Source organism: Macaca thibetana, chromosome 19, assembly GCF_024542745.1.
Source record: "Macaca thibetana thibetana isolate TM-01 chromosome 19, ASM2454274v1, whole genome shotgun sequence".
Taxonomy (NCBI): Eukaryota; Metazoa; Chordata; class Mammalia; order Primates; family Cercopithecidae; genus Macaca; species Macaca thibetana.
This window is the reverse complement of record NC_065596.1, coordinates 36553095-36565883: the sequence shown is the minus strand read 5'-3', so window position 1 is coordinate 36565883 and position 12789 is coordinate 36553095. Positions and strand designations below refer to the sequence as shown.

Genomic DNA, 12789 nt, shown 5'->3' with positions numbered 1-12789 from the left:
AAAAAAAAAAAAAAAAAGAAAAAAAAAAAAAGGTTGGGGGGTTGCCCAGATTAAAGCGTCTTAACACAATAGGAAGGTGACCCCCACCCTGGCCGGTGCCATGGAGTTATAAGCAGCATACATACAAGACTAGTGGATGGTCAGTGCTCACACGTGGTAATAAACATTCCATTTTAGAGTAGTTCACAGTGCGGTGCAGCCACCTCTACTAGCTTCCAGACTATTTCCATCGCCCCAGAAGGAAACGCCAGACCCATTTAGCTGTCCCCACTTCTATTTCCCATTCCCTCTAGCCCTGGCAACCTCTCTACTTTCTGTATGAATTTGATTATTTTATACAAATGGAATTATACACCATGTGACCTTTTGTGGCTGGCTTGTTTTCAAGGCTCATCCATGTGGTGGCACGTAGCAGGACTTCCTTTTTTTTTTTTGAGACGGAGTCTAGCTCTGTCACCCAGTTTGGAGTGCAGTGGCATGGTCTCAGCTCACTGCAACCTCCACCTCCCGGGTTCAAGCGATTCTCCTACTTCAGCCTCCTGAGTAGCTCGGATTACAGGCACATACCACCACGCCCGGCTAATTTTTGTATTTTTAGTAGAGACAGGGTTTCCCTATGTTGGTCCAGCTGGTCTTGAACTCCTGACCTCAAGTGATCCACCCGCCTCGGCCTCCCAAAGTGCTGGGATTACAGGCGTGAGCCACCGCGCCCGGCCTCAGCACTTTCCTTTTTACAGCTGAACCACGGTCCACCATACTGGAGCTCTGTCTTATGCTCCCGGGTGGTTCTGATGCTCAAAGAAGTTTTAAGGACCACTCAGGTCATCACTTGCTTTCTGCCCGTCTTTGTCTCTAGACTGTTCACACTACAGCACCAAGGTCTTTTCACTTCCATACTTCTGCCACTTAGCACCAGGACTAGCACACAGGGGTCGTTCAATGGGCAGCTGAGGATTTTCTACCTCCAGACCTTGTTCCCAAGCATTTGCCACTTCCTCCGTCTCATCCGTAGGAGCCGAGCTGGAACTCACACCCAGATCTGTGGTGCTGCAAAGGTTGTCCTCCATCTAACTTGATGGACTTACGGAAACCAGATCATCATCGTTGTTCAAGCAACCTCACGCTGGGGTCCCCCCGCTCCTCCCAGCCCGGCCCGCAAACAGGCGCCCCAGGAAGTTACCCGAGTCTCGTCAGAACGCTCTTCTTTTGCTTCAGTCCCTCGCACAACGCAGCGACCCCACCGTCACCCAGGGCGTTGTCCGTGAGGTCCAGGCTCTTCAGGTGTCTGCTCCTTGAGATCACACAGGACAGACTCTCACAGCACGCGGCGGTGAGATGACACTTCACCAACCTGCACGAGGTGGGAAATAGAGCCGGTCTGCTTCTCTCCAGGAAAGTGAAGCAGCGGGAGAAGGTTCAGCAGCATCAGCTGCAGTTTCCTTTATTCCTTCCTGACCGGCCACTGTTCTGTCCACTCCTGTGAACGGCTTAAACCACGTGGTATCCGTTGGCTCCAGAGAGGGACGACAGCAGAGGGCGGGGAAGTGTCTGGTGTGATTGAAGGTATCTTTTTCTTTTAATTAATTATTATTATTTTTTTTTTTGGAGAAGGAGTTTTGCTCTTGTCGCCCAAGCTGGAGGGCAATGGCGTGATCTCGGCTCACTGCAACCTCCACCTCCCGGGTTCAAGCTATTCTCCCTGCCTCAGCCTCCCGAGTAGCTGGGATTACAGGCATGCGCCACTATGCCCGGCAAATTTTGTATTTTTAGTAGAGACTGGGTTTCTCCATGTTGGTAATGCTGGTCTCAAACTCCCAACCTCAGGTAAGCTGCTCACCTCGGCCTCCCAAAGTGCTGGGATTACAGGTGTGAGCCACCGTGCCTGGCTTATTTTGTATTTTTTCAAGACAAAGTCTCACTCTGTTGCCCAGGCTGGAGTGCAGTGGCACGATCTCAGCTCACTGCAACCTCCACCTCCTGGGTTCAAGTGATTCTCCTGCCTCAGCCTCCCGAGTAGCTGGGATTACAGGCGCCCGCCACCACATCCGGCCCGGCTGAAGGTATCTTTAAAAGAAATGAGCACATCAGAGTTTGCTTCCACTTGGAGATGAGGTCAAGATTCTCCATGGGGAGGGAGGAGGGAAATGCAGGGAGGAGGAGAAATTGGAGAGCCTCTGACAGAGCCGCGACAGAGAGAAAAGGGGACGGAAGTTACTGAAATGCTGATAGGTCTAGAATCCAAAAAGGGAAGTTTTGTGCTTGTATTCCTAGGAAAAATGGGGAAAATGGGGAAGATGGGGTGGGTGGCCCCCAAGATAACATCTGAATGGTTTATCGCAGGAGAAATGACTGAAACGGCCTCCAAGTCTCTTTAGCTTGGGAGGCTAAGGGTAGAATGATAGCACTGGGGCTGGGAGGGTCCATCTTCAGGAGCCATCGGGTCAAGAATAAAGAGGGATGCAGCCAGGTGCAGTGGCTCACTCACACCTGTAATCCCAGCACTTTGGGAGGCTGAGGTGGGTGGATCACCTGAGGTCAGGAGTTCGAGACCAGCCTGGCCAACATGGTGAAACCCCATCTCTACTAAAAATACAAAAAATTAGTTGGGCATGGTGACAGGTGCCTATAATCCAAGCTACTTGGGAGGCTGAGGCAGGAGAATTGCTTGAACCCGGGAGACGGAGGCTGCAGGGAGCTGAGATTATGCCATTGCATCCAGCCTGGGCAACAAGAGCAAAACTCTGTCTCAAAAAAACAAAAACAAAACACAAAACACACCAAAACCAAACCAAACACAAACACAAACAAAACAACAATAAAAACAAAAAAACAAAACAAAAAAACCAGATGCAGTTGTGAGGGCCAACCCTTGAAGGTCAGGTGGGGGTGACCCAGTCTTTGGTGCCAGCATGGATAAATGGTGATGGAGAGACCCAGATAACCTCCCAGCACTTAAATGCCATCTCAAAAAAAAATGTCTCTAATTGACTAAGATTAAGATTCTACATCATGCAGAAGTAGGACTTGAAACAACTCAAACAAATGGTGGAATTAATACTTGGGGGCACTCAGAAGTTTGTGAACTAGAATCCATACCAAAGTCCTTTCTTTTGTTCTTGGGAAGAGAGAGATCTCAAAACGATACCTCACTCATGGACCATTAATCCTACCTTTGTAACGAAAACGCAGATGCTACCAAGTACACAAAGGTTTAGAATGAAATCATTTATGCTCATGATGGCAACACTAGATATAAGGTACGTGTCCAGCTTTAGGAGACTTTTAAAGTTTAGGAGATTTTTTGGTTTTTTTTTTTTTTGAGACGGAGTCTCGCTCTGTCGCCCAGGCTGGAGTGCAGTGGTGCCATCTCGGCTCACTGCAAGCTCCGCCTCCCAGGTTCCAGGTTCATGCCATTCTCCTGCCTCAGCCTCCTGAGTAGCTGGACTACAGGTGACTGCCACCATGCCCGGCTTTTATTATTTTTTTTGTATTTTTAGTAGAGACATGGTTTCACCGTGTTAGCCAGGATTGTCTCAATCTCCTGACCTTGTGATCTACCCACCTTGGCCTACCAAAGTGCTGAGATTACAGGCATGAGCCACTGCATCCGGCCAGAGATTTTTAAAGAATATATCATTCAATGGAATACCTCACCGTACTTCGTTTATTATAATAGACATATCCTCAGATGCAATGTGAGACCAGTGCCAAAAGTTTTGGTTTCTTGGGAGTTCTAGTTCTCCACTGGATATGATGGGGGGTGGTGAGACTACATGAGGTTAGATATACAAAATATTTAGTGCTCTGCCCGCCACATGTTAAGAATGCATTAAGTGCTTGGCAGGGTGCAGTGGCTCACACCTGTAATCCCAGCACTTTGGGAGGCCAGAGCAGGTGGATTGCCTGAGGTCAGGAGTTTGAGACCAGCCTGGCCAACATGGTGAAACTCTATCTCTACTAAAAGTACAGAAATTAGCCGGGCATGGCAGCACATGCCTGTAATCCCAGCTACTCAGGAGGCCGAGGCAGGAGAATTGCTTGAATCCCGTATGCGGAGGTTGCAGTGAGCTGAGATCATGCCACTGCATTCCAGCCTGGGCAACAGAGCAGGAGTCAATAAATAAATAAATAAATAAATAAATAAATAAATAAAGAATGCATTAAGTTGCATTAAGTGCCGACTACTATGATCCTTTCTTTGTAAACCATCAAATGCACGTTTGCATCTAGGAAGAAAGAACCCCAGAAGACATTCAAACCACTAACAGGGATGACTGCATGGTTGTGAGACTGAAGACTGATTTTTGCTCACTGAGCTCTTTTACTTTTTCCAAAGTCTGTTTAATGACGGGATATTCCTCTTCAATAGAAACATTTCCACAAAGGGTGAAGACATTTGAGCCCCAGAGGGAAAGAGATTAAGAGACAAGCACTCTCCCTTCTCCATATAGATAAATAACTGAAGATGAACTTAGGGCAAGATGCCTTCCTCTGAGGAACAGACAATGTTTAGGGACCAAGGGTGATTCAGAACTCATGGTTCCTCCCATGAGGCTCCATCGGCCCTTCCTGTGCTCATCGTGGTGTTCACACCTCAACTTACCTAGGGTGCCGTCAGAAGAACGAGTGTCAGAGCTCACCCTGAAAGCAGTTTGTGGTTCCAGTCTCCCTGCTCCTATCTCTTGACCTTTCAGGAACTCCAGACCCCCGTATGATAGAGTTGACCCAACACCCATGGGAAACTCACTCCAGGTCCTGGAGATGACAAGATGGTTCTCTCATGACCTCGCACAGAAGCTTCATGCCGTTGTCTTCCACAGGGTTCACGCTAAGGCTCAGGTGCGTCAGCCACGCGTTACCCATCAGCGCAAGTGCAAGAAAACCACAGCCAGCCGTGTCCAGGTTGCACCGATTCAGCCTGTGGGCGCACACACGGGAAAGAAGATCGGGACACTCATTCTCCCGCATGACCTCAAGTGAGCTGCTGCTCTGCTCCCAGGTCCAGTCTGCTTCTGTGTAGGAGGGGTCATATTTGTTTTCTTTTTCTTTTCTTTTTCTTTTTTTTTGAGGAGTCTTGCTCTGTTACCTAGGCTGGAGTGCAGTGGGGCAAGCTCTCAGTTCACTGCAGCCTCCGCCTCCTGGGCACAATCAATTCTGCTGTCTCAGCCTCCCGAGTAGCTGGGATTACAGGCATGCGCCACCACGCCCGGCTAGCTTTTGTATTTTTAGTAGAGTTGGGGTTTTACGATATTGATCAGGATGGTCTCGAACTCCCAACCTTGTGATCCGCCCCACCTCGGCCTACCCAAAGTGCTGGGATTACAGGCGTGAGCCACCGCGCCCGGCCAGGTTAAGATCTTCCCTCTGACAGAACCTACCCAAATGAGAAGGAACCGGAAAACCAACTCTGGTAATACGACAAAACAAGGCTGTTTAACCTCCCCCCAAAATCACACTAGTTCACCAGCAATGGATCCAAACCAAGACGACATCCTTGATTTTCCTGAAAAAGAATTCAAGAGGTTAGTTATTAAGCTAATCAGGGAGGGATTAGAGAAATGTGAAGCCCAATGCAAGGAAATCTGAAATATGATACAGGCGAAGGAAGAAGTATTTAAGGAAATAGCTTAAAGAAAAAACAATAAAAAATCAGGAATCTTTGTACAATTTTTTTTTTTTTTTTTTTTTTTTTTGAGACAGAGTTTTGCTCTGTCGCCCAGGCTGGAGTGCAGTGGCATGATCTCGGCTCACTGAAAGCTCCACCTCCTGGGTTCATGCCATTCTCCTGCCTCAGCCTCCGGAGTAGCTGGGACTATATGCACCCACCACCGCACCCGGCTAATTTTTTGTATTTTTAGTAGAGACGGGGTTTCACCATGGTCTTGATCCCCTGACCTCATGATCCGCCCCTGCCTCGGCCTCCCAAAGTGTTGGGATTACAGGCATGAACCACCTCGCCTGGCCTGGACAGATTTTTAGAAATGCAAAATGCTCTGGAAAGTCTCAGCAATAGAATTGAACAAGTAGAAGAAAGAAATTCAGGCTGGGCACTGTGGCTCATACCTGTAATCCCAGCAGCACTTTGGGAGGCCAAAGCGGGAGGATCACCAGGTCAAGAGATAGAGACCATCCTGGCCAACAGGGTGAAACCCTATCTCTACTAAAAATACAGGCTGGGCGCGGTGGCTCACGCCTGTAATCACAGCACTTTGGGTGACTGAGGCAGGTGGGTCACCTGAGGTTGGAAGTTCGAGACCAGCTTGACCAACATGGAGAAACCCCATCTCTACTAAAAATACAAAAAATTAGCCAGGCGTGGTGGTGCATGCCTGTAATCCCAGCTACTCGGGAGGCCGAGGCAGGAGAATTGCTTGAACCCAGGAGGCGGAGGTTGCAGTGAGCCAAGATCGCGCCATTGCACTCCAGCATGGGCAGCAAAAGTAAAACTCCATCTCAAAAATAAATAAAATAAAAAATAAGTTAGCTGGATGTGGTGGCATGCACCTGTAGTCCCAGCTACTTGGGAGGCTGAGGCAGAAGAATCGCTTGAGCCCAGCAGGCAGAGGTTGGAGTGAGCTGAGATCCTACCACTGCACTCCAGCCTGGGTGACAGAGTGAGACTCTGTCTCAAAAAAAAAAAAAAAAAAAAAAAAAAAATTCAGAGCTTGAAGTCAAGGTCTTTGAATCAATCCAATCCAATAAAGACAAAGAAAAAAAGAATAAGAAAATATAAACAAAGCCTCCAAGAAGTCTGGGATTATGTTAAATGCAAACCTAAGAATAATTGGTATTCCTGGGAACAGAAAGAATTCTAAAGGCCTGGAAAACATATTTGGGTGCATAATTGAGGAAAACTTCCCTGGCCTTTCTAGAGACCTAGACATCCAAATACAAGAGCACAAAGAACACTCGGGAAATTAATCACAGAAAGATCTTTACCTAGGCACGATGTCATCAGGTTATCCAAAGCTAAGATGAAGGAAAGAATCTTAAGAGCTGTGAGACAGAAGCACCAGGTAGCCTATGAAGGAAACCCTATCAGATTAACAGCAGATTTCTTGACAGAAACCCTGTAAGCTAGAAGGGATTGGGGCCCTATCTTCAGCCTCCTCAAACAAAACAATTATCAGCCAAGAATTTTGTATCCAGTGAAACTAAGCATCTTATATGAAGGAAAGATACAGTCTTTTTCAGACAAATGCTGAGATAATTTGCCATTACCAAGACTCCACTAAAAGGAGCTCTAAATCTTGAAACAAATCCTGGAAACACATCAAAACAGAACCTCTTTTAAAGCATAAATCACACAGGACCTATAAAACAAAAATACAAGTTAAAAAGCAGAAACAAAAAACAAAAAACAAAAAACAACCCAGGGTACACAGGCAACAAAGAGAACGATGACTTCAACAGTACTTCACATCTCAATCCTAACATTGAATGTAAACGGCCTAAATGCTCCACTTAAAAGATACAGAATGCAGAATAAATAAGAACTCACCAACCATCTGCTGCCTTCAGGAGACTCACCTGGCACATACAGACTCACATAAAAAGGCATTTCATGCAAATGGACACCAAAAGCGAGCAGGGGTAGCTATTCTTAGATCAGATGAAACAAACTTTAAAGCAATAGCAGTTAAGGAGACAAAGAGGGACATTACATAACGGTTAAAAGGCCTGTCCAACAGGAAAATATCACAATTTTAAACATATGTGCCCAACACTGGAGGTCCTAAATTCATAAAACAATTACTAATAGACCTAAAAAGTGAGATAGACAGCAACACAATAATAGTGGGGGACTTCAATACTCCACTAACAGCACTAGACAGGTCATGAGGCAGAAAGTCGAAGAAACAATGGATTTAAACTATACTTTGGAACAAACGTACTTAACAGATTCATACGGAACATTTCATCCAACCACTGCAGACACACGTTCTAATCAACAGTGCATGGAACTTTCTCCAAGATAGACCATAACAGGCCATGGAATGAGCTTCAATAAATTTAAGAAAATTGCAATTATATCAAACACTCTCTCAGACCACAGTGGAATAAAACTGGAAATCAACTCCAAAACAAACCTTCAAAACCATGCCAACACATGGAAATTAAATAACCTGCTCCTGAATGAGCATTCGGTGAAAAATGAAATATGGAAATTAAAAAATTCTTCAGACTGAACAACGATGACACAATCTATTGAAACCTCTGGGACACAGCAAAGGCAGTGCTAACAGGAAAGTTCATAGCCCTAAACACCTACATCAAAAAGACTGAAAGAGCACAAACTGACACTCGAAGATCACATCTCAAGGAATTAGAGATACAAGAACAAACCAAACCCAAACCCAGCAGAAGAAAGGAAATAACCAAGATCAGAGCAGAATTAAGTGAAACTGAAACAAAAAAATACAAAAGATAAATGAAACAAAAAGCTGGTTCTTTGAAAATATAAATACAATTCAAAGACCATTGGTAAGATTAACCAAGAAGACAAGACAAAATCCAAATAACCTCACTGAGAAAGCAAACAGGAGATATTACAACTGACACCACTGAAATACAAAAGATAATTCAAGCCTACTGTGAACACCTTTATGCATGTAAACTAGAAAACCTAGAAGAGATGGATAAATTCCTAGAAAGATACAACCCTCCTAGCTTACATCAGGAAGAATTAGATATCCTGAACAGACCAATAACAAGCAGTGAGATTGAAATGGTAATTAAAAAATTACCAACAAAAAAGCCCAAGAACAGACAGATTCACAGAATTCTACCAGACATTCAAAGAAGAATCAGTACCAGAATTGGTACCAATCCTTTTCACACTATTCCACAGGATAGAGGAAGAACCCTCCCTAATTCATTCTATGAAGTCAGCATCACCCTAATACCAACACCAGGGAACGACATAACCAAAAAAGAAAACTATGAACTGATATCCTTGATGAACACAGATGCTAAAATCCTTAAAATCCTAGCTAACTGAATCCAACAACGTATCAAAAAGATAATCCACCATGATCAAGTGGGTTTCATAGCAGGGATGGTTTAACATGTACATTAAATGTGATACACCACATAAACAGAATTAAAAATCACATGATCATTTCAATAGATACAGAAAAAGCATTCGACAAAATCCAGCATCCCTTTATGATGAAAACTCTCAGCCAAGTTGGCATACAAGGGACGTACCTTAACGTAATAAAAGCCATCTATGACAAACCCACAGGCAACATAATACTGAATGGGGAAGAGTTGAAAGCACTCCCTCTGAGAACCGGAACGAGACTGAGGTCTTCTGAGCAGGCTGTACCATGGTCAAGCCATCGTGACCTCTGTGACCCACATGTACACATCCAGAAGGCCTCTTGGAGCCAGAACGTCTAGGACAACAGGAAAACCACAAAAGAAGAAAAACAGCTAGCTCCTGTCTTAGCCGATTAGCCATCCTTGAACATTCTACCACTGCAACATGCTGTACCCTAACTGATCAATCAACCTAGTGACATTGTGCCCTGACCCCTCCCACCTTGTGACAGTGTACCTTGTGACATTCTTCCCCTGCCCACAATAAAAGGCCCCAAACTGTAACTTTCCAGTGCTTACCCCTAAACCTATAAAACTAGCTCCAATCCCACCACCCTTCACTGACTCTCTTTTTGGACTCAGCCCGCTTGCACCTGAGTGAATAAACAGTCCTGCTGCTCACACTTAGCCTGTTCAGGATGTCTCTTCACTTAGACACGTGCATAACAAAGACAAGGATGCCCACTCTCACCACTCCTCTTCGACAGAATACTGGAAGTCCTAGCCAGAGTAATCAGACAAGAGAAAGAAAGGGCATCCAAGGCAGTAAAGTGAAAGTCAAACTGTCGCTGTTGGCTGACGATATGATCCTTTACCTTGAAAGCTTTAAGGACTCCTCCAGAAAGCTCCTAGAACTGATAAAAGAATTCAAGTTTCCGGATACAAGATTAATGTGCGCCAATTAATAGCTCTTCTACATACCAACAGCAACCAAGTGGAGAATCAAATCAAGAACTCAACCCCTTTTACAACAGCTTCAAAACAAAACACAACACAACAACGCAACACAACTTGGGAATATACCTAACCAAGGAGGTAAAAGACCTCTATAAGGAAAACTACAAAACACTGCTGAAATAAATAGACAACACGAACAAATGGAAACACAGCCCATGCTTGTGGAAGGGTAGAATCAGTATTGTGAAAATGACTATACTGCCAAAAGCAATCTACAAAATTCAATGCAATCCCAATACCACCCTCGTTCCTCACAGAATTAAACAATTCTAAAATTCAAATGGAACCAAAAAGAGCCCACATGGCCAAAGCAAGACTAAGCAAAAAGAACAAATCTGGAGGTATCACACTACCTGATTTCAAACTATAAGGCATAGTCACCAAAACAGCATGGTACTGGTACAAAAATAGGCACATAGACCAATGAAACAGAATAGAGAACCCAGAAACAAACCCAAATACCTACAGCCAACCGATCTTTGACAAAGCAAACAAAAACCTAAAGTGGGGAAGGACACCCTTTTTGACAAATGGTGCTGAAACAATTGGTTAGCCACATGTAGGAGAATGAAACTGAATCCTCATCTCTCACCTTATACAAGTATCAACTCAAGGTGGATTAAAGACTTAAACCTGGCCGGGTGCGGTGGCTCACGCCTGTAATCCCAGTACTTTGGGAGGCTGAGGCGGGCAGATCAGGAGTTCGAGATCAGCCTGGCCTACATGGCAAAACCCCGTCTCTACTGAAAATATGAAAATTAGCTGGGCGTGGTGATGGGTGCCTGTAATACCAGCTACTGGGGAGGCTGAGGCAGGAGAATCACTTGAACCTGGGAGGCGGAGGTTGCAGTGAGCCAAGATCGTGCCATTGCACTCCAGCCTGGGCGACAAGAGCAAAACTCTGTTTAAAAAAATAAAAATAAAAGACTTGAAACTAAGACCTGAAACTCTAAAAATTCTAGAGGATAACATTGGAAAAACCCTTCGAGACATTGTCTTAGGCAAGGATTTCATGACCAAGAATCCAAAAGTGAATGCAATGAAAACCAAGATAAGTAGTTGGGACTTAATTGAACTAAAGAGCTTTTGCACAGCAAAAGGAACAGTCAGCAGAGTCAACAGAGAACCCACAGAGTGGGAGAAAATCTTCACAGTCTACACGTCTGACAAAGGACTAATATCCAGTCTACAATGAACTCAAATCAGTAAGAAAAAAACAATCCCATCAAAAAGTAGGCTAAGGACATGAATAGTCAATTCTCAAGATAGACAAATGGCCAACAAACATATGAAAAATGCTCAACATCACTAATAATCAGGGAAATGCAAATCAAAACCACAATGTGATACCACCTCACCCTTGCAAGAACGGCCATGATCAAAAAATAAACACAGCAGATGCTGGGGTGGAGGTGGGGAACAGGGAACACATTTACACTGCTGGTGGGAAAGTAAATTAGTCCAGCTGCTATAGAAAACAGGGTGGAGATTCCTTAAAGAACTAAAAGTAGACCTACCGTTTGATCCAGTAATCCCACTACTGCGTATCCACCCAGAGAAAAAGAAGTCATCATTCGAAACAGATACTTGCACCCTTACGTTTATAGTAGCAGAATTTACAATTGCAAAATCTTGGAACCAACCCAAATGCCCATCAATCAATGAATGGATAAAGAAACTATGGTGTGTGTGTGTGTGTGTGTATACATATATATCAGTGAGTGGATAAACTATGGTGTGTGTGTGTATACATATATACACACACATATACATATACATATCTCACACACACACACACACACACACACACACACACACACAATGGAATACTACTCAGCCATAAAAAGGAATGAATTAACAGCATTTGCAGTGACCTGGATGAGACTGGAGATTATTCTAAGTGAAGTAACTCAAGAATGGGAAACCAAAGATTGTATGTTTTCACTGATATGTGGGAGCTAAGCTATGAGGATGCAAAAGTGTAAGAACGATACAATGGACTTTGGGGACTTGGCGGGGAAGAGTGGGAGAGGGATGAGGGATAAAACACTACAAATAGGGTGCAGTGTATACTGCTCGGGTGATGGGTGCACCAAAATCTCACAAAGAACTTACTCATGTAACCTGACCAGGCATGGTGTCTCAAGCCTGTAATCCCAGCACTTTGGGAGGTCGAGGTGGGCAGATCACCTGAGGTCAGGAGTTTGAGACCAGCCTGGACAACATGGCAAAACCCTATCTCAACTAAAAATACAAAAATTAGCCGGGCATGGTGGCGCATGCCTGTAATCCTCATTACTCGGGAGGCTGAGGCAGGAGAATCGCTTGAACCTGGGAGGGGAGGCAGAGGTTGCAGTGAGCTGAGATCGTGCCACTGAACTCCAACCTGGGCAACAGAGCAAGTCTGTCTCAAAAAACAAGAACTGACTCATGTCACCAAACACCACCTGTACCCCAATAACTTATGGAAAAATAAAATGAGAACTGCATTTGTCTCTATCACTAGCAATGAATAAATGCAGTAATAATCAACACAATTGATCCTCGTTATTCATGGATTCTGTATTTGTGAATTTTCCTACTTGCTATAATGTGTTGGTAATTCTCCATATCAACACCGGGAGTGCTCAGTCCTTCCTGGACATGCATGTGTGCAGAGCAGAAAAGAACTTGAGTCTCCAGGCGCCCATGTTGCTCCCAGTGGAGGCTGAACTGATTTCAGCTCTC

The 12789-nt window shown here is 44.7% G+C and overlaps 2 protein-coding genes across 2 annotated transcripts in view; both read right to left on the bottom strand.

Moving 5' to 3' along the window:
• The window catches only part of ZNF444 (zinc finger protein 444), a 319216-nt gene that overhangs the window by 103118 nt on the left and 203309 nt on the right, over positions 1 to 12789 (bottom strand). The window lies entirely within an intron of this gene.
• NLRP5 (NLR family pyrin domain containing 5) overlaps positions 1 to 12789 on the bottom strand; it is a 70465-nt gene that overhangs the window by 8038 nt on the left and 49638 nt on the right. The window contains exons 12-13 of the mRNA XM_050771664.1: positions 4748 to 4918; positions 1181 to 1351 (exon numbers count right to left, since the gene is read on the bottom strand). Of these exons, the coding sequence (XP_050627621.1) occupies positions 1181 to 1351; positions 4748 to 4918 (342 nt within the window). The remainder of the gene's footprint in view (positions 1 to 1180; positions 1352 to 4747; positions 4919 to 12789) is intronic.